Source organism: Neovison vison, chromosome 12 (genome assembly GCF_020171115.1).
Source record: "Neovison vison isolate M4711 chromosome 12, ASM_NN_V1, whole genome shotgun sequence".
NCBI lineage: Eukaryota > Metazoa > Chordata > Mammalia > Carnivora > Mustelidae > Neogale > Neogale vison.
Genome location: NC_058102.1, coordinates 133,697,107 through 133,716,857, shown reverse-complemented (window position 1 = coordinate 133,716,857; position 19,751 = coordinate 133,697,107). Strand labels below are relative to the sequence as shown.

Here is a 19,751-nt window from a genome sequence, read left to right as displayed (position 1 = left end):
GGAAGCTTGCTTTCCCTGTCCTAGTCCCCTTGCTTGTGTTCCCTCTCTTACTGTGTCCCTTTCTGTCAAATAAATAAATAAATCTTAAAAAAAAAAAAAAAAAAAAAGTTTGGGACGCCTGGGTGGCTCAGTTGGTTAAGCAGCTTCCTTCGGCTCAGGTCATGATCCCAGCGTCCTGGGATCGAGTCCCACATCGGGCTCCTTGCTCCGCGGGGAGCCTGCTTCTCCCTCTGCCTCTGCCTGCCATTCTGTCTGCCTGTGCTCGCTCTCTCTCTCTGACAAATAAATAAAATCTTAAAAAAAAAAAAAAAAAGTTTTGTCATTAATGCATCATTTCATCTTGTTGACAGTGGATTTTAATTCCTGTTATTTTGGAGTTTTAACTATAAATTATGATTAATTTAGCTTCATCTTTATCAGTTTGGTTTTATTATACTTATACAAGGTGATACCTGTTTATATTAACAAAATTTTTGTCTGTAATTTTTCTTTAACTATATTTTAAGTCCTGTGCATTTTGTAATTCAAAACAGAATCATCTATACCCCTATTGCAAAGCAGAGATAAACATAATATAGCCTTACCCTTGATTTTGCCTGAAAATGTTGCCTATTAATTTGTCCTATTTAAAGAATGTGTATCAAATATGTATTCTAGGATATCAAATACATATTATACAAATACATATTAAATAATGAAAAGACATATATTTTTTAAAGATTTTATTTATTTATTTGACAGAGAGAGATCACAGAGGCAGAGAGGCAGGCAGAGAGAGAGGAAGGGAAGCAGGCCCCACGCTGAGCAGAGAGCCCGATGCGGGACTCCATCCCAGGAGATCATGACCTGAGCCGAAGGCAGTGGCTTAACCCACTGAGCCACCCAGGCGCCCCAAGAAAAGACATATTAAAGACTAGTTTATTTGAATTCTAGACTAGTGTTTCACTTAAAATATATATAAAAACATGCTTTAATTGTTTATATTGCTCTTTAATTCTCTGTTATTGTTCTTTTGTTCCAGGGGAAAGTGGGACTAGGTAGCATAGTAGTTTGTGGGGTCATTTATTCAACCTAAGTCAACAGAGGTTTTAAAAGGTTCAAGAATCTCAGCGTTATACACTAAAAAAAGTGTTTTTTCCTCCCTCTCAGGAAAGTGACAATGCACCGGGCTCTACAGTGATGAGTTGGAATATAATAGAAAAGCCTTCATGTACAAAATCAACCAATGCCATCGAGACCCAAGGTTTCAATAAAAAGGATCTTGAGTTAGCCCTTTCTCCCATTCATAACAGCAGTACCATTCCTGAGACTGGAAGCTCTTGTATAAACCTGGCCAAAAAATGCCTCCCCAAGGAAGTGTCTTGGCAAGCAAGAGAACTGGATATAAATAATATTCATGTGGCCACTGACACAGCACAGTCTGGTTTTCACCAGTCAGATCAGTGGGCTGTAGATCCTGGTGATAGGACTGCAGAGCACCTTGAGAAAAGAAGTTTTAAAAGAACTTTTGAGTTAGTTGACTCTAGTCCTTGTCAGACCATCATACAGAATAAAAAAAACTGTGTAGAGCATAAGTCTAGAAATGAAATGAACAATGGTTATATAAACCAAAGGACAGGCTTAACAATGGAAGTCCAAGACCTGAAGCTATCAGAGTGTGGAGGTCAGCAAGGTGACTGTGCTGATAAGGAGAACATGGTCAATTCTTTCACTGATAAACCACAAACCCCAGAAAAATCACCTATCCCAATGATAGCAAAAAACCTTCTGTGTGAACTGGATGAGGATTGTGACAAGAATAATAGGAAAGACCTCCTAAGTTCGAGTTTTCTATGTTCCGATGACGAGAGAGCTTCTAAAAGTATGTGTATGGACTCCGATTCATCTTTTCCTGGAATTTCTATCATGGAGAGTTCATTAGAAAGGCAGTCCTTGGATCCGGATAAAAGCATCAAAGAATCCTCTTTTGAAGAATCAAACATTGAAGACCTACTTACCGTATCACCCAGCTGGCAAGAAAATACCTTGCCAAAAGGTGATGAGAATCTTGCCGTCCAAGATAGTAGCCAAAAAATGTTAGCTCCGTCTTCAGAGGTGCTGAAAACATTAAACTTATCTAAAAGAAATGCTGTAGCTTTTCGAAGTTTTAACAGTCATATCAATGCATCCAATAACTCAGAACCATCCAAAATGAGCATTACCTCTTTAGATGCGATGGATATTTCCTGCGTTTATAGCGGTTCATACCCCATGGCTATAACCCCTAATCAAAAAGGAGCATCCTATAAACCATATCAGGTATGTTCCAACTTTTTAACACTTTGTTTGGTTTTGTTTTTTTAAAAAGTTTATTTATTTATTTGACATTGAGAGAGAGAAAGAGAGAGAATGAGCACAAGCAGGGGTGTGAGAGAGGGAGAACCAGGCTCCTCATTGAGCAGGGAGCCCGATGCGGAGCTCGATCCTAGGACCCTGGGATCATGACCTGAGCCGAAGGCAGACACTTAACCCACTGAGCCACCCAAGCACCCCTTTCTAACACTTTGTTGTCGATTTTATGACAATAAACTATGAAGGCCAGGTACTTACCTCTTACCTAGACTATCTGAGATTTTCTGTTCTGCTGGTTGGGAATCTTTGGATTGTTGGAGGTTTTGCTGCAGAAAGGTAAAGCTGGTAGCAATTTATTATTTTTAACTATAGCACCTTCTTCATTTGCGCTCTAGACTTGCACATATTTTCTTTTCTTTTTTTAAGATTTTATTTATTTATTTGGGAGAGCACATGCATGTATAAGCAGCAGGGAGAGGCAGAGGGAGAGGAGGAACAGATTCCCCACTGAGTAGGGAGCCCAATTCGGGGCTTGATCCCAGGATCCCACGTTCATGACCTGAGCTGAAGGCAGCCACTTAACTGACTGAGCCACCCAGGGAACCCTAGACTTTCACATATTTTCAATCACATATTTACATATTTACAGTGACGTATTTTCACTTGAAAATAGCAACTCTAAAATACAATATTAAAGTTAACTCTATCTTTAGTCCCTTCTAAGGACTTTCATAGATTATCTCTTTTCTTTATAGAAAATAGTTGGAAAATAGAGATTTCAAATCCTATGTTGTTTTTATTTTCTAAACCTTTATCTTAATAAACCCAAAGTTTCATTTTTTTCCCTTTTTTTTTGGAGAGGCAACATAAAATTGAAAGTACAAACCCTGATTTAGGGTCACAAGAGTTGGGATTTTCTATTCAGAAGTTGCTGAGTGATGTAGAAGTCCCTTTTCTTCAGAGCCTGTTTCTTATCTCTCTGTAGAATATGCTTACACCTGTTCTGCTTGTCTCACAGAATCCTTGTAAGACCACAGAATATTTTTAAAGATTTTTTTTTTTTTAATTTGACAGACAGAGAGAGATCACAGTAGGCAGAGAGGCGGGCAGAGAGAGAGAGGAGGAAGCAGGCTCCTCGCTGAGCAGAGAGCCCGATGCGGGGCTCAACACCAGGACCCCGGGATCATGACCTGAGCCGAAGGCAGAGGCTTAACCCACTGAGCCACCCAGGCACCCCAACCACAGAATATTTTTAAAACTTAAATACCAATTAGCACAAGAAGTTATTTATATTTAGTACCAGCTGGTGTGTTGTCCCCAAAATTCAATCATTTGTAAGCCACAACATCATCCCTTAGTGACCATTCTGAAGTTTGTATTAGTCCATGCTATTGAGAAAGAAATTTTTCTTACGGATCTCTTCATTCATTCTTGCATATCTAGATGTTACTGAAATAATTGGTCTTATCTAAGCTATTTCATTTCACCAGATATCAAGACTGTTCGAAATATGAGTCATGAGTTTGTTTTCAAAACCGATCAGGAATTTGCGTAGGTCTTTGATGCCCAGCAGCCTAGCTTTGATTTTGTTTTTAGCATTTCTGTTCACTGGAAGAGGAAAGAAGATATTTATTGTAAACTATTTTTAAATTAGCAGACCCCGAAACAGGTCAAATCAGGAACTCCATATCGAACTCCGAAGCGTGTGAGGCGAGGGGCGGCCCCCATGGATGATGGGCGGATTCTTGGAACCCCGGACTACCTCGCACCTGAGCTCTTACTGGCCAGGGCCCATGGTAAGGCTTCCGTGTCTTTGAGTTTCTGAAGTGTTCTCTATCACTACATTTTCTTTTGAGGTAAAATTATTCTAAATTACTTTGGTATTTGGATTACCTGTAGAGAGTAAAAGAAAAGGAACTCATGTGATACTGTTTCTCTCATAAATATGGCATTTCTTATGGCAAAAGAAGACATGCAGCCATTTGTCCTTTGCATTCCTGCTCACTCTCAGTGACCCCAAGCAGCCCCACCATCCAGCAGCTCTGCTCTCTTAGTTCAAAACATCCCACCAGCTTTGGCTTGGGAATACAAAGCTGAACAAGAACTTCTGTTCTGTCTGCAGCAGCGCATTCCTGTTTGGAGCTCGCCCTCACTTATCCCCTCACCACAAGGGTCAAGCCAGAAGTGAGTCATCTTCGGGATATAGCAGAGGAAGACCAGGATGGCATTTCTACCTAGCCTCTTTATTCCCCTTTCTCTCTCTGAAGAATTTTCCCCTCCTGCTGTCTGAAGTGAACTGGATTGGTCTCTTAGGGCTACATCATCAAGTGCCACAAACTGGATGGTTCAAAGCAACAGGAATTGATTGCCTGACATTTCTGGAAGCCGGAAGTCTGGCATCAAGGTGTTGACAGGACCATGCTCCCTCTGAAACGTGTAGGGCAACGACCTTGCCCTTCCAGCTTCTGCTGGTTTGCGAGCAACCCTTGGCTTGCAGGGGCCTCACTCAAACCAACATGTTGCATTCCCCCTGCCTCCATGGTCACGTGGCTGTGTTTTATAAGGACACCAGCCATATTGGATTAGGGGCCCACCCTACTCCCTTGTGACCTCTGCAGGGACCATATTTCCAAATGGCACACTCAGAGGACCTCAGGGTTAAGACTCGAACATGTCTTTTCAGGCAGACATAATTCAGTCCATAATGTGGTCATCTTCTTGATCTTGTCAGTTACTTCACTATTCTTGGAGCTCCTTCTCGTGATCCAACTGTCTCATCTTCACCCCACCCCGCCATCCCACACACACACGCACGCCCCTTCTATTTTTATTTCTATGCTGCCTCTTCTCTTTAGCCTGCAAATAAGCTTCCACTCTTGTCTTTCCCCACTGCCTAACTTCTCAAAGGTTGCCTCTTTCCTTTGCCTAATTATTTTTGTCCTGGCAATCTGATTGTTATCCCTACCATTTAACTGACCTTTTTTTTTTCAAGATTTCTATTTGTAAGTAATCTCTACACTCAACATCGGGCTCAAACTCACAACCCTAAGATCAAGAGTCATATACTCTATTAACAGAGCCAGCCAGGTGCCCCTAATTAGCACTTTTTTAATAAAAGTCATCAATGCTGTCATTCTTGTCACATCTACCAGCCTCTTCTCAGTCTCCTTCCTTCCTTTTACCTCTGTTACCAACTCCTTAGCTCTTCAGGATATGGAGATTCTTCATGATCCTGCCCTTTCCCTTTTTTCCCTACCCCTGCTTCCGGTTAATGTCATCTCTTCCATGACTTCAGCCATCAGACCCTTGTCAATACTCCCCAGATACCTGCCTCTACTCCTGACTTTCTCTAGGCTGCAGACACATGGGGAAAGCACCTACTCAGCATTTCACTGGTGATTCAGTGCTGTATGTCAAAATGGGACGGGTCCAGCTTGCTTTTCCTCTATTTACTCTCTCAAATCTGCCATCTTTGTGATGACACAGACATTGCCCCTACATTTAAATCCAGTCGGTTCTGTCCCTGCAGAATTTCTTCTCATCTTTTCATCTCTGCCACTATCCTCTGTAAGAATGTCCTCTTTCCCTTTCATTAGTTTACTAGCTCTCTTCCTGGGCCATCAGCTTCATCCTCTTGTCTATAATCACTGCCACCAGACTTTCCCTCTTAAAACATAAAGTGGTCAGTCCATCTACTCTCCTTGAAAACCATGTTGGCTCCTTCCTACCTGCAAAATAAAATCCAGATTACTGATCACAGCATCGGAGGCTCTCAGCTCTTATACCAGCCTTGTCTCTCAAGGAATCTCTATTTCTTTTATAAAGAACAAAAATGTATTTCGCACACATAGTTCTGGAGTCTGGGAGGTCTACGATCGAGGCACAGGCAGATTCAAAGAATCCCTTTATAGGTCTTGTGTTCCCATTCCACTTCTTAGACACATTTATTTTCAGGTTTTCCTTATTTTGTGCAAGTATTTTGCCTTAGTTGAAAAAAGCCAGAACCCAATCCTCTTCCCATTAAATTTCTTCTCATCTCATCATCAGTTCAAATGTTACCTTTTTCACAGAGCATCCGTTGGTCAGTTATGGAGAAGCAGTTGTTCAAGTCTCTGTCACTTTATTAGAAACTGTTTAAAGCATATGTCATTTTACCTATGTTATTATATTTGTCTCCACTATAAAAGCTTAAGAAAATTTCTCAAGACAAGAGAATCCAGAAGGATTCCTTGGTAGCACTCACTAAAAACTGTTAATAATCTCTAAATGTGTTGAGACTCATTTCAAATTTTCCTTTATCAGCCAAAGCAACTAAGTTCCTCTGGGCACTTAACTGATTTTTGTACAGTGTCTCTGTTGCTAAGTCACAGGTTTGTTAGCTCATTTCCTATAACATACGTTTTCTCTGCTTAGGATACAGTATAAAAGTAAGCTTCAAGTATAAAGATTTGCTTTTTAGGATCTTGCCTCTATTTTAATGGGACATCTAGTTATCTCAGCTATCTAGTGATTATTTTAAGATTTTCATTTTCTATAAAATATTTGATACACCATTCTTAAAACAACAAATAATACAAAGCAATTTTTTTTTTTTAAAGTAGGTTCCACACCCAGCTTGGAACCCAACGCAGGTCTTGAACTCACGACATTGAGATCCAGACCTGAGCTGAGATCCAGAGGCAGACACTTAACCCACCGAGCCCAGTACAAAGCAATTTATAACTGAAAAAGAAAAATCACTGCTTTATACTTCTTTCCCAAATCCCAGGCCTCAAGGGCAGTCTCTATAACAACTTTGTTTCTTACATTCACCTCTCTGTTTCTAAACATCTTGCTGCGGACAGCTAAGACTTCTCTGAGCCCTCCATGGTCTCCTCCCTCCCCCACTGCCAATTACTTAGGAACTCTGGCCAGAGTTTCCCATGGCTTTTTAGGCTGTTTTTACTTCTTTTCTCTTAACATTGTGTCGAAATTATCTGTTTTGCCCCTCCTTGAGTAGGTTGTTTTCTTCTTGAAGAAAGCTCTCTTTCTTCTTTATCTTTGTGACCCTTGTGTCTCGCATAATATTTAGGATCTCGTTGGGTGAATGATGTGAGAATGAACTCATGATTTTAATACAATGTACCTAACTACTCTTTTCTTACTGTGCAGGATTTCTGCCTTCCGGTGAGTGAGCTTCTCTGTAAAGTAATAAGGCAAAGCAAATTCAACTTGTCAAAGTATAACTAGATCACATTGCATGAAAAAATTTTTTCCCTTTCATCTTAGGAAATACCAAATGAACTGTATTCTGTCTTCTAAGCAGGAGGACATCCAGAGAGAATGTTCTCTATGAAAACAAATGTAGGCATGTAGCATTTTTAAAATAACGTTTCAAGTGCCAGAGTGTAAAGATACAGCCTTTTTATTGCAACCCAGAAAACGGGCTTAATAAAAAATATTAATATTATTACCAACAAAAGGGCTTAAATTTTCCTACTCATTTAATCCCATTATTATTAGAAAACAGAAAGGCATAACAGTACCAATGGAAAAATTAGAGATGGGGGTTTTGTATTAGAAAGCCGATAGTGTAAAACAAGTTTGTTCTATTTTTCTAATGGCATGTATTATAATTCCTAAAATTTATCATCATATGTGATCTTATTAGACTTTGACTCAAATATATGGGTATGTGTATCCATGGAGAAATCATGGAAGTTTTTGACATGAGTATATTTTGGCTGAGCTGGGAAAAGGGTTCTAATTTCTAACCTGAGTAAAATAATGAAGATGGATGTTTTTTCCTGACTTCTCCCCTACTTTTCTGTTATTTGGTTACACTATCTATTCTTTCTCAGTGCTCCTTAAAAGGCCTACTAACTGAGGTGGTTTGTGTGGGGTTTTTTTTATAGTGATTATTATAAAAATAGAAATGTATAGACTATTTACATTCTATGTTCCTTAGGGAAGATGGGATTACATGCCTTACAATGAAGACACACTCTAAATGCATGCAATTGTTTTCCTAATGGCAGATTCTACAGTGCTTTCCTACTTGTTTTAAAATGGAATGGTATAGGGGCGCCTGGGTGGCTCAGTGGGTTAAAGCCTCTGCCTTTGGCTCAGGTCATGATCCCAGGGTCCCGGGATGGAGCCCTGCATGGGGGTCTCTGCTCGATGGGGAGCCTGCTTCCTCCTCTCTCTCTCTCTACCTGCTCTCTGCCTACTTGTGATCTCTGTCAAATAAATAAGTAAAATCTTTAAAAAAATAAATAAATAAAATGAAATGGTGGCAGTTACTTAACCACAGTAATAAATTTTGTGAAATTGATTTTATAGCAGTTTATTTTTTTATTCGATTTTTTTTTTAATTTACTTGAGAGAGAGAGAGAGCAAGCAGAGAGAGCATGAGCAAGGGAGAGGGGCAAAGGGAGAGGGAGAAACAGACTCCCGGCTGAGCAGGGAGGCCAGCATGGGGCTGCTGGGATCATGACCTGAGGCAAAGGCGGACATTTAGCTGATGGAACCACCCAGGCATCCCATGAAATTCATTTTAAAGAGTAATTTTCAAAAAATAAATAAATAAAGAGTAATTTTCAAACACATTTAGTACTAAACTAGAATCCCTATTATAAGTTTATATTGAAGTTAATATTTTTTTGACTAAAATTAAGTTTTGCTTAGGAAATACTTTTTCATAGAACTAAGCAAACATATAAAAAAACAGATTATAAGGTCATGTTTAAAATAATTAATTAATTTGCATATAGATGATGCCTCCAGTAAAGATCTTATTTAGAAATCAGTTTTACGTATTTATTTAAGATTTACCTCTTAATTACCTTCTGGAGCCAGTTTAAGTGAATATTTTTTGTTAAACTAATTTGCCCTTCTCTGTTTTTCAAAGGAGTAAGGGAACATTAAAACACTGTTTTTAAGGTTTTCCCTTGTTAACTAGGCTGTCCTCCAAATAGTATAAACATTCTACTTCATCTCATACCCATGTGAAATTAGTGGAGTACAAAATCATCTAAATGTTATTATCCTCCTCCATTTGAAATTGACAAGTATTCTATTTTAGAGAGTAATCTTTTTTTTTTAAGATTTTATTTATTTATTTGACAGAGAGAGAGCACAAGCAAGGGGAGTGGCAGGTAGAGGGAGAGAGAGAAGCAGACTCTCCACTGAGCAGGGAGCCTGATGTGGGGCTCGATCCCAGGACCCCAGGATCATGACCTGAGCCGAAGGCAGCTGCTTAACTGACTGAGCCACCCAGGCGTCCCTAGAGAGTAATCTTAAGATTAAATGTATTTCTTTGTTGTATTTTAGGATTTAAAACAAGTAAATATCCAGAATACCAGAGGTCATTAGTGAGTGACAAAGGAAAGATAGCTTTAACTTTTCTTTGGCTAGCTGTGTTTTTCTTTTTTAAGGATTTTATTTCTTTATATGACACAGAGAGAGAGAGATCACAAGTAGGCAGAGAGGCAGGCAGAGAGAGAGAGAGGGGGAAGCAGGCTCCCTGCCGAGCAGAGAGCCCGATTCGGGGCTCGATCCCAGGACCCTGAGATCATGATCCAGGCCAAAGGCAGCAACTTAACCCACTGAGCTATACCCAGTAATTAGTGATAATTACTAATCTAAACTTATTGGAGAATAGAGAAGGAAAGTAATTGCCATGTTACGGAAATAAAGATAATTTGGGTTTTTGCACCTTATGGAGCTAGAAGAAAACCTTAGGAAATGAATGCCTTGACTGCGCCCAAATATCCATATATTAACATTTTAATTGATGAAATATTTGTACAAAATGCTTACAAGTTCAACTACTCCCTCTTAAATTCCAGGTCCTGCAGTAGACTGGTGGGCACTTGGAGTTTGCTTGTTTGAGTTTCTAACAGGAATTCCTCCTTTCAATGATGAAACACCACAACAAGTATTCCAGAATATTCTGAAAAGAGGTGATTCTTTTTCTATTAAGATAGATGTATTTCTCTCTGTGTAATATTTGAACAATGATTAACAAGCTATTTGTATTTATAGATATCCCTTGGCCTGAAGGTGAAGAAAAGTTATCTGATAATGCTCAAAATGCAGTAGAAATACTTTTAACTATTGATAATGCAAAGAGAGCTGGAATGAAAGGTAAGGTTTTGTGTTAATAAACTCTTATCCTTGATTTGTTTAAGATGAATGGTAATAGGGCGCCTGGGTGGCTCAGTGGGTTAAAGCCTCTGCCTTCGGCTCAGGTCATGGTCCCAGGGTCCTGGGATTGAGGCCCGCATCGGGCTCTCTGCTCAGCAGGAGCCTGCTTCCCCCTCTCTCTCTGCCTGCCTCTCTGCCTGCTTGTGATCTCTGTCAAATAAATAAATAAAATCTTTAAAAAAAAAAAAAAAGATGAATGGTAATAATGATACCAAGTACTAATACAATACTACAAATAATCTGACTGCTAAGTTGGTTAAACATTTCTTCAGTTTACTTTTGCCTGCTAAATATGTATTGATATATTTGTCCTTATTCTGCATTAAAATTCAGTACATCAGGTTAGGATATTCATTCACTGAATTAATATTCATTAATTCTATTAATCTCAAACAGGTACCTTAAAGCAATCTTATCTTGTCAGTGTCTTGGGTTTTTTCAAAGCCTGATAAAGTTATTCGTTGACCAACACAGGAAATTTTTTTATAAAAACTCTCTTCTGAAATTTCTTACTGCTTCATTTCTAATATCACTGTTGACTAAGAAATGTATCAGTTGCTAGATTGTTTCAAATAAGGTAAATCTGATATATTTATGACCCTTCAATAGTTTTTACCAATGCAGGCATATTTTAAACTCCAATTTTGAAACTAGAAGAACTCATTGGCTTTAATTTAGATTCAAATTAGGTTTAATGTCAACTGCCCTAAAATTCTTTTTGTAGTGAAGTATACATAGACACAAAGAAGGAGTTATGTCCCCAAATGCATTTCCATGTGGTGTAAGGTATTTAAAAAAGTGAGATTTAGTAATATGTCACTTGTATCAGCTTCTAGGTGTTCCCTCTAATAAGGTTAACAGTTTACTTATTTATTTAACAAATCCTATAGAGTGACTTCTAGGTGCCAGGCAATGTTGCTGTGGTGCTGGAGGTACCCTAGGGATGAACCAGACTAAAATCCATCTGCTTGAACAACTTACTCTCTAGGGGAGAGACCTAAGGTAATGAGATACAACCATGACATCATGACATCTAGGAGAGAGTACGGAGAAGAAAGATAAGGCAAACCATTCATTCACTCATTTGACAAATACAGACCAAGCACCTGTCATGTGTCAAGTGTTAGACAAGATGACAGTGTGTGCCAATATGTAGTACGTGGTTGCAGAGAGACAGACATATGTGTGAAGCAGTACTTACTTAGGTAATGGTGTCATAATAATCTATTTTGTTTTATATTTTTCCTAAGAGCTGAGACATCATCCTCTCTTCAGTGATGTGGACTGGGAAAATCTGCAACATCAAACTATGCCTTTCATACCCCAACCAGATGGTGAGACAGATACTTCCTATTTTGAAGCCAGAAATAATGCTCAGCACCTGACCGTATCTGGATTTAGTCTATAGCACATAAATTTTCCTTTTAATCTAATCTTGTTTTATAAGCTATCATTTACTCCTTCATAGAAGATTGATCTAAGGAGGAAAAAGAATCATTATGTTACTTGGATCAATGAGCTTCCACAGAGTTAAAAGTCTCGCAAGAACACAGTAATTTATCTTAATCTCAGAGTTGTATATAAATCTTCAAAACTTTTTTCACTTTATTTATTTTGTTGCTGCACTTTATGAAAATTAATGCATCAGTAAAACTAGAATGACACTACTCTGTTAAAAGAGGAACAAGCTTTGAGCCTTTCTTTCACATGTTGATTTCAGTCCACCATTCATTTTGGTGTTAAAATAACAAAATCATACGGTTTTTTTGTAATTTATGTGGACATGATTGCCTGCAAAAGTGGAAGTCTCAAGAGCAATCATTTAAGCTTGCATTTGTGGCCTCAAAACTGTGGCTGGGAAATTCCTTCACTTGGTAGTGTAACACCTTTAGGGAATGAGGAATAAAAAGGATAGAGGCTTTAGCTTACTTTACTATGAAACAGTCTTACAGCAAGTCAGTCTTGCTGCCTTGACTGCTTCTGGTTCTTTCTTTATGATATATATTTGCTTAAAATTGTACTGGAGAGCTTAGGTGTGATATGCTATAGCAATTTTAACAGTTTATTCAATTTTAATAAAACAGGTGATGGTTTACATCTTAAAAGAATTTGTTTAAAACACATGCAACATTACAAGAAACAACCTGATCCTTAAAAATAAATAATTTATTTTTGCTTAATAAATGTAATACTTCAAGATAATATTATCTGTCAATATCCTTCTATTAATTATATTTACATACTAAGATTCAACTTCACTATAATTCATTACCCAGCGGTACGTGAGTGAGTGAGTAGTCAGAGACAAAGGAAGATGGTGACAGAGTAGGAGGACCCTAATCTTGCCTTGTCCCGTGAACAGAACTACATAACTATCAAATCATCCTAAATACCCCAGAAATAGACCTGAAGACGAACAGACCAACTTCACAATTAAAGGGAGAAAAGAAGCCACATCAAAGAAGCTAGGAAGTATGGAGACAAGGTTTAGGAGAGAAAATGGATCCTGGTTGCTGTGGAGGGGCGGGAGCTGTGGTCACGGAGAAGGGCCAAAGAGAGGAGCACACTAGATTGCACAAGGAGAAGGTTTCCCCATAGCCACTCGCTTGGAAAACAAGAGGGACTGAATTTCATGAGTTCTTGCAACTAGGAGGCCGTAAAGCCTGGAGATTTCCTGTCAGCAGGATTGATTGGGATAGAGCCCAAAGGCACTGTGCTGCTCCTCGAGGGAAGACAAACAACCCCGGGAGCAGAGAGCTTGAAAAGAGCAATCAGAAGAGTGCCGGGGCACATGGTGGGGAGAATACCCCCTCTCCTTGGAGCTGTCCCTGAGAGGCAGAGTTCATGGAGACACCTCTCCAGACACAGAGGAGCCAGCTAGTGCCATTTCCCCAGCCCCCGGCCCAGCATACACACAGAGCCGAGTCCCCGCAGGAAGCACTGTGGCACCAGTATTGACTACGTAACTTGCTTACACCAAGCACCTTCCCCTTGCACTCCGGCGGAACCACCCTTCCCAGTCATGCTTGCCTGAGTCCGACCGTGGGGGGCCCCTCCCCCAGAAGACCAGAACAAAGCCCAGCCTATGCCACAGCTCCCGACCAGAGTTTTGCAGGACGTCAGTTCCAGTGGAGGCTCATTTCACAAGCAGACCGAAGCCCACCTAGTTAAAACTCACCACATCCAAGACAGGTACCAAACACTGCCCACAGCAGGCAAAGAGCCTCTGCAGATGACTGGACTCAAGGACAAAGCAGCCAAAACAATACAACAGCAGAGTGCACACAACACACACCAGAGGCACTCCCTGAAGCACCAGGCTGTGGACACTATGGGACATCTTCATAAGGGCCATTACTGTCAGGAGCAGGAGACCTAAACTGGAACACAGACAAGAAGGCCGTGACTTAGACAAAATGAGAAGTCAGAGAAATCTATCCCAGATGTAAACAAGATAAGGCCGCCGCCAAAGATCTAAACAAAATAGATATAAATAACATGCCTGTTAGAATTTAAAACAACAGTCATAAGGATACTCACTGGGCTTGAGAAAAGAATAGAAGACATCAGTGTGATCCTTACCATAGAGAAAAGTTAAAAAAGAATCAGAGATGAAGAGTGCAATCAATGAGATTAGAAACGTGCTTCTAAAAGGCTGGAAGAAGCAGAGGAATGAATTAATGACCTAGAAGACAAAGCAGTGGAAAGCAAGGAAGCTGAACAAAAAGGGAGAATTATGCAAAATGAAAATAGAGTTGGGGGGCGCCTGGGTGGCTCAGTGGGTTAAGCCGCTGCCTTCGTCTCAGGTCATGACCTCAGGGTCCTGGGATCGAGTCCCGCATCGGGCTCTCTGCTCAGCAGGGAGCCTGCTTCCTCCTCTCTCTCTGCCTGCCTCTCTGCCTACTTGTAATCTCTCTCTGTCAAATAAATAAATAAAATCTTTAAAAAAAAAGAAAGAAAATAGAGTTGGGAAACTCATTGACTGACTCCACCAAATGTAATAATATTTGTATTATAGTATCCCCAGAAGAAAAAGAGAAAAGGAGGGGCGCTGGGTGGCTCAGAGGGTTAAAGCCTCTGCCTTTGACTCAGGTCATGATCCCAGGGTCCTGGGATCGAGCCCAGCATCAGGCTCTGTGCTCAGCAGGGAGCCTGCTTCCTCCTCTCTCTCTCTCTGCCTGCCACTCCACCTACTTGTGATCTCTGTCTGTCAAATAAATAAATAAAATCTGTAAAAAAAAAAAAAAAAAGAAAGAAAGAAAAAGAGAAAAAGGGACAAGAAATTTATTTGAAGAAATAATAGCTGAAAAATTCCTTAATCTGGAGAGGAAAACAGACATCCAGATACAGAAGGCAATGAGAACTCCCATCAAAATCAATAAAAGGGGGCGCCTGGGTGGCTCAGTGGGTTAAGCCGCTGCCTTCGGCTCAGGTCATGATCTCAGGGTCCTGGGATCGAGTCCCGCATCGGGCTCTCTGCTCGGCAGGGAGCCTGCTTCCCTCTCTCTCTCTCTCTCTCTGCCTGCCTCTCCATCTACTTGTGATTTCTCTCTGTCAGATAAATAAATAAAATCTTTAAAAAAAAAAAATCAATAAAAGGCGGTGCGTGGGTGGCTTAGTGGGTTAAGCCTCTGCCTTGGTCTTGGGATCCTGGGATCAAGTCCCATATAGGGCTCTCTGCTCAGCGGGGAGCCTGCTTCCCCCCCTCTCCTTCTGCCTGCCTCTCTGCCTACTTGTGATCTCTCTCTCTGTCAAATGAAAAAATAAAATCTTTTTTAAAAATCAATAAAAGGAGGCCCACATCAAGGAATACTATAATTATGGGGTGCCTGGGTGGCTTAGTCGGTTAAGCATCTGCCTTCGGCTCAGGTCATGATCCCAGGGTCCTGGGAATTGAGCCTCATATCGGGCTCCATGCTCAGCAGAGAGCCTCCCCCTCCCTCTCCAGCTCCCCCACCTTGCTTGTGTTCCCTTTCTCACTATCTCTGTCTGTCATAAATAAAATCTTTTTTAAAAATACTGTAATTAAATTTGCAAAACCTTAAAAGCAACAAAACAAAAGAAGTCATTAACTTACAAGGAAAAACCCATATGGGTAGCCAGAGATTTTCCCAAAAAACACTTGGCAAGCCAGAAGGGAGTGGTGTGCTATATTCCAGTGCTGAACAGAGAAAAATCTGCAGTCAAGAAAACTATCCACCCTGAGCAGTGCCATAGCGGTCGGGAAGAACAAGCGCCTTACAAAAGGCAGCAAAAAGGGAGCCAGGAAGAAAGTGGTTGGTCTGTTTTCTAAGAAAGATTTGGTGAAAGCACCAGCTATGTTCAATATAAGAAATATTGGAAAAACATTAGTCATAAGAACTCAAGGAACAGGGCGCCTGGGTGGCTCAGTGGGTTAAGCCGCTGCCTTCGGCTCAGGTCATGATCTCAGGGTCCTGGGATCGAGTCCCGCATCGGGCTCTCTGCTCAGCAGGGAGCCTGCTTCCCTCTCTCTCTCTGCCTGCTTCTCCGTCTACTTGTGATTTCTCTCTGTCAAATAAATAAATAAAAAATCTTTAAAAAAAAAAAAAAAGAACTCAAGGAACGTGATTATATCTGATGGCCGCAAGGGTTGTGTTTTTGAAGTGAGCCTTGCTGATCTGCAGAATGATGAAGTTGCATTTAGAAAATTCAAGCTAATTACTGAGGATGTTCAGGGCAAAAACTGCCCAATTTCCATGGCACGGATCTCATCCAGGACAAAATGTGCTCCATGGTCAAAAAATGGCAGACCATGATTGAAGCTCATGTTGCTGTCAAGACTACCAATGGTTATTTGCTTCATCTGTTTTGTGTTGGTTTTATTAAAAAACGCAATAATCAGATTCAGAAGACCTCTTATGCTCAGCACCAACAGGTACGCCAAATTCGGAAAAAGATGATGGAGATCATGACTGAAGAGGTTCAGACAAATGACTTGAAAGTAGTGGTCAATAAATTGATTCCAGACAGCATTGGAAAAGATAGAGAAAAGTTTGTCAGTCTGTTTATCCACTCCATGATGTCCGTTAAAAAAGTAAAAATTGCCGAAGAAGCCCAAGTTTGAATTGGGAAAGCACATGGAGCTTCATGATGAAGGTAGTAGTTCTGGAAAAGCTACTGGGGATGATACAGGTGCTCAAGTTAAACAAGCTGATGGATATGAGCCACCAGTCCAGGAATCTGTTTAAAATTCAGACATATAATGGTGACAAATAAAAAACGTTATTTGTGATGTTTTAAAAAAAAATAGATTACTCTATCCAGCAAGGCTATCATTCAAAATAGAATGAGAGATAAAGAATTTCCAGACAAATAAAATAAAGGAGTTTGTGACCACTAAATGAGCCATGCAAGAAATATTAAAGAGTACCCTAATTGGAAAGGAGAGATCAAAAGTGCTAGTATAAAAGCAGTAAAAATGAATTTTTTTGAAAGATTTTACTTATTTGAGAGAGAGAGAGCACAGGCAAGGGAAGAAGGAGAGGAAAAAGCAGGCTCCCTGCTGAGCAGGGAGCAGCCAGTGGGGCTCAATCCCAGGACCCCGTATCGTGACCTGAGCTGAAGGCAGATGCGTAACTAACTGAGCCACCCAGGAGCCTCCTGTTGGATTTCTATACACCGATAATGAAGCAACAGAAAGAGAAATTAAGGAAACAATTCCATTTACAGTTTCACCAAAGACAAAAAGATATCTAGAAATAAACCTAAACAAAGAGATAAAAGACCTATACGCTGAAAACTACAAAACTGATTAATTTGAAGATGACCACAGAAATGGAAAGATATTCCATCTTCACTGTTTGGAAGAACAAATATTGATAAAATATCTACACTACCCAAAGCAGGCTACACATTTAATACAATCCCTATCAAAATATTAAAAGCATTTTTCACAGAGCTAAAACAAACAATCTTAAAATATGAATGGAACTACAAGAGATCCCAAATAGCCAAAGCAGTGTTGAAAAGGAAAAGCAAAGTGGGAGGCATCACGACTCTGGATTTCAAATTATATTACAATCAAACATGTACTGGTACTGGCACAAAAATGGACACACAGATCAATGGAATAAAATAGAAACACCAAAATGAACCCACAACCATATGGTTAACGGCAGTATCCTCTTTGATGACCATTGTACTAACTTTTCCTAGATATGTCCCCAGAGGCAAGGGCAACAAAAATAAGATAAACTAATGGGTCTGCATTATAATAAAAACCTGCACAGCAAAGAAACCAATCAACAAGAGTCAAAGGCAACCTACCGAATGGGAAAAGATATTTGCAAATGATATATCTGATAAAAGGTTAGTATTCAAAATATATAAAGAACTGATACAACTTAGTACCCTAAAACAAATAATCCAATTTAAAAATGGGCAGAAGACCCAAATAGACATTTTTCTAAAGAAGACATCCAGATGGCCAACAGACACATGAAAAGATGCTCAACATCATTCATCATCAGGGAAATGCAAATCAAAACTACAAAGAGATGTCACCTCACACCTGCCAGAATGGCTAAATCACAACACAAAAACAACAGATGTTGGTGAGGATGTGGAGAAAGGGGAATCCTTTTATATGTTGGTAGGAATGCAATCTGGTGCAACAGCTCTGAAGAACAGTATAGAGGTTCCTCAAAAAGTTAAAAATAGAACTATCCCACGATCCAGCAATTGTGCTATTAGGTATATACCCAAAGAATACAAAAATACTAATTTAAAGGGCTAATGCACCCCTATGTTTATGGCAGCATCATTTACAATAGCCAAATTATGGAAACAGCTCAGGTGTCCACTTATTGATGAATGGCCAAAGGTGGGGGAGGGTGTGTGTGTGTGTGTGTGTGTGTATAGGAATATTACTCAGCGTCAAAAAGAATGAGATCTTGGCACTTGCAATGATATGGATAAAACTAGAGAGTATTATACTAGGTGAAATAACTCAGTCAAAGACAAATGCCATATGATTTCACTTATACGTGGAATTTAAGAAACAAAACAAACAAGCAAAGGGGAAAGGGAGATAGACCGAGAAACAGACTCTAAACTGTAGAGAACGCACTGCTGGTTAGCGGAAAGGAGATGGGTGGGGAGATGGGGAAACAGTTGATGGGGATTAAGAAGGGCACTTGCTCTGATGAGTACCAGGTGATGAATGGGAATGTTGAATCACTACTTTGTGCAACAGAAACTAATACTACGCTGTATGTTAGCTACCTGGAATTTGAATAAAAATTTTTTAAAACAAATGGGTGAGTAGTAAAAACTTAGGAAATGAAATCCTCAGGGAGTCTTGGAGATAGCTAAAAGTAAATTCAATTTACACTACAAAAGTCCTCAAATAGGTTCAGTCAGGAGTAGGGACCAGAAACATCTCAAAGTAACGGTCAGAAGGAATGGTTAAAATAATTCCTTGAATTCCATATCAGAAGCAGAATACTAGAGCCCCCCCCCCCACAACATCACACACCCTTCTGAATATGCCCTCCCTCCCTCTTGCCAAATATTGTAGTTTTTTCCTCTTTGTAGGTAAACAGGATACGGAGCATGCACAGAAGGAGGGGTACCGACTGTGCTGTAGATCTTTCATTTGCCCCTCCAGATCCCTTGGCACCCTTCTCCAGCCTGCTGTATGTCCTGGGAAGCTGACCAGTGTTGACTACATCAACACACTCCCCTAGACTCTGGTTTCCAGTTAGATTTGGCTACTGGGAGTATCTCAGGAGATCCAAGGGAAAGAAACCGAGGTTGGAATATCAATTCCCACAGGTGGGTCCAGGTCGGCTGGCTGCCACTTGTATAGACTAGTGGTCTCCACACTCCCAGTCTGTCTGTGGCATCTGATAATGCCCCTTTTCCTCATCTTTGGAGACCTAAGGGGTAGCAACAGAGACCCACTGTTACAACCTCCCAAGGTACCTGTTACACGATCTGATCTGTGTCATCCCAAAATGTTGAAGTCCTAACCTTCAGTACCTCAGACTGTAAGTGTATTTTGAGTCTTTTAAAGAGATACTTAAGTTTAATGAGGCCATTAATGTGGGCTGTGTACCAAATGACTACATCCTTATAAGAAAAGTAGATTAGGGGGCGCCTGGGTGGCTCAGTGGGTTAAAGCCTCTGCCTTCGACTCAGGTCGTAATCCCAGGGTGCTGGGATCGAGCTCCGCATTGGGCTCTCTGCTCAGTAGATTAGGACAGATACAG

At 40.2% G+C, this 19,751-nt stretch overlaps 1 protein-coding gene and 1 pseudogene across 4 annotated transcripts in view; both read left to right on the top strand.

Moving 5' to 3' along the window:
- MASTL (microtubule associated serine/threonine kinase like) overlaps nt 1-12,720 on the top strand; it is a 35,267-nt gene extending 22,547 nt beyond the window's left edge. The window contains exons 8-13 of one of the 4 annotated variants that reach the window (XM_044227648.1): nt 1,150-2,298; nt 3,989-4,127; nt 7,483-7,497; nt 10,161-10,274; nt 10,357-10,458; nt 11,769-12,720. In XM_044227648.1, the coding sequence (XP_044083583.1) occupies nt 1,150-2,298; nt 3,989-4,127; nt 7,483-7,497; nt 10,161-10,274; nt 10,357-10,458; nt 11,769-11,926 (1,677 nt within the window). In that variant the 3' untranslated portion in view covers nt 11,927-12,720. Of the gene's footprint in view, nt 1-1,149; nt 2,299-3,985; nt 4,128-7,482; nt 7,498-10,160; nt 10,275-10,356; nt 10,459-11,768 lie in introns of all 4 variants that reach the window. The other 3 variants (XM_044227647.1, XM_044227650.1, XM_044227649.1) reach the window with 3 other exon arrangements.
- On the top strand, nt 12,302-16,747 carry LOC122891039 (annotated as a pseudogene).
- The last annotated feature ends 3,004 nt before the right edge of the window (nt 16,748-19,751 follow it).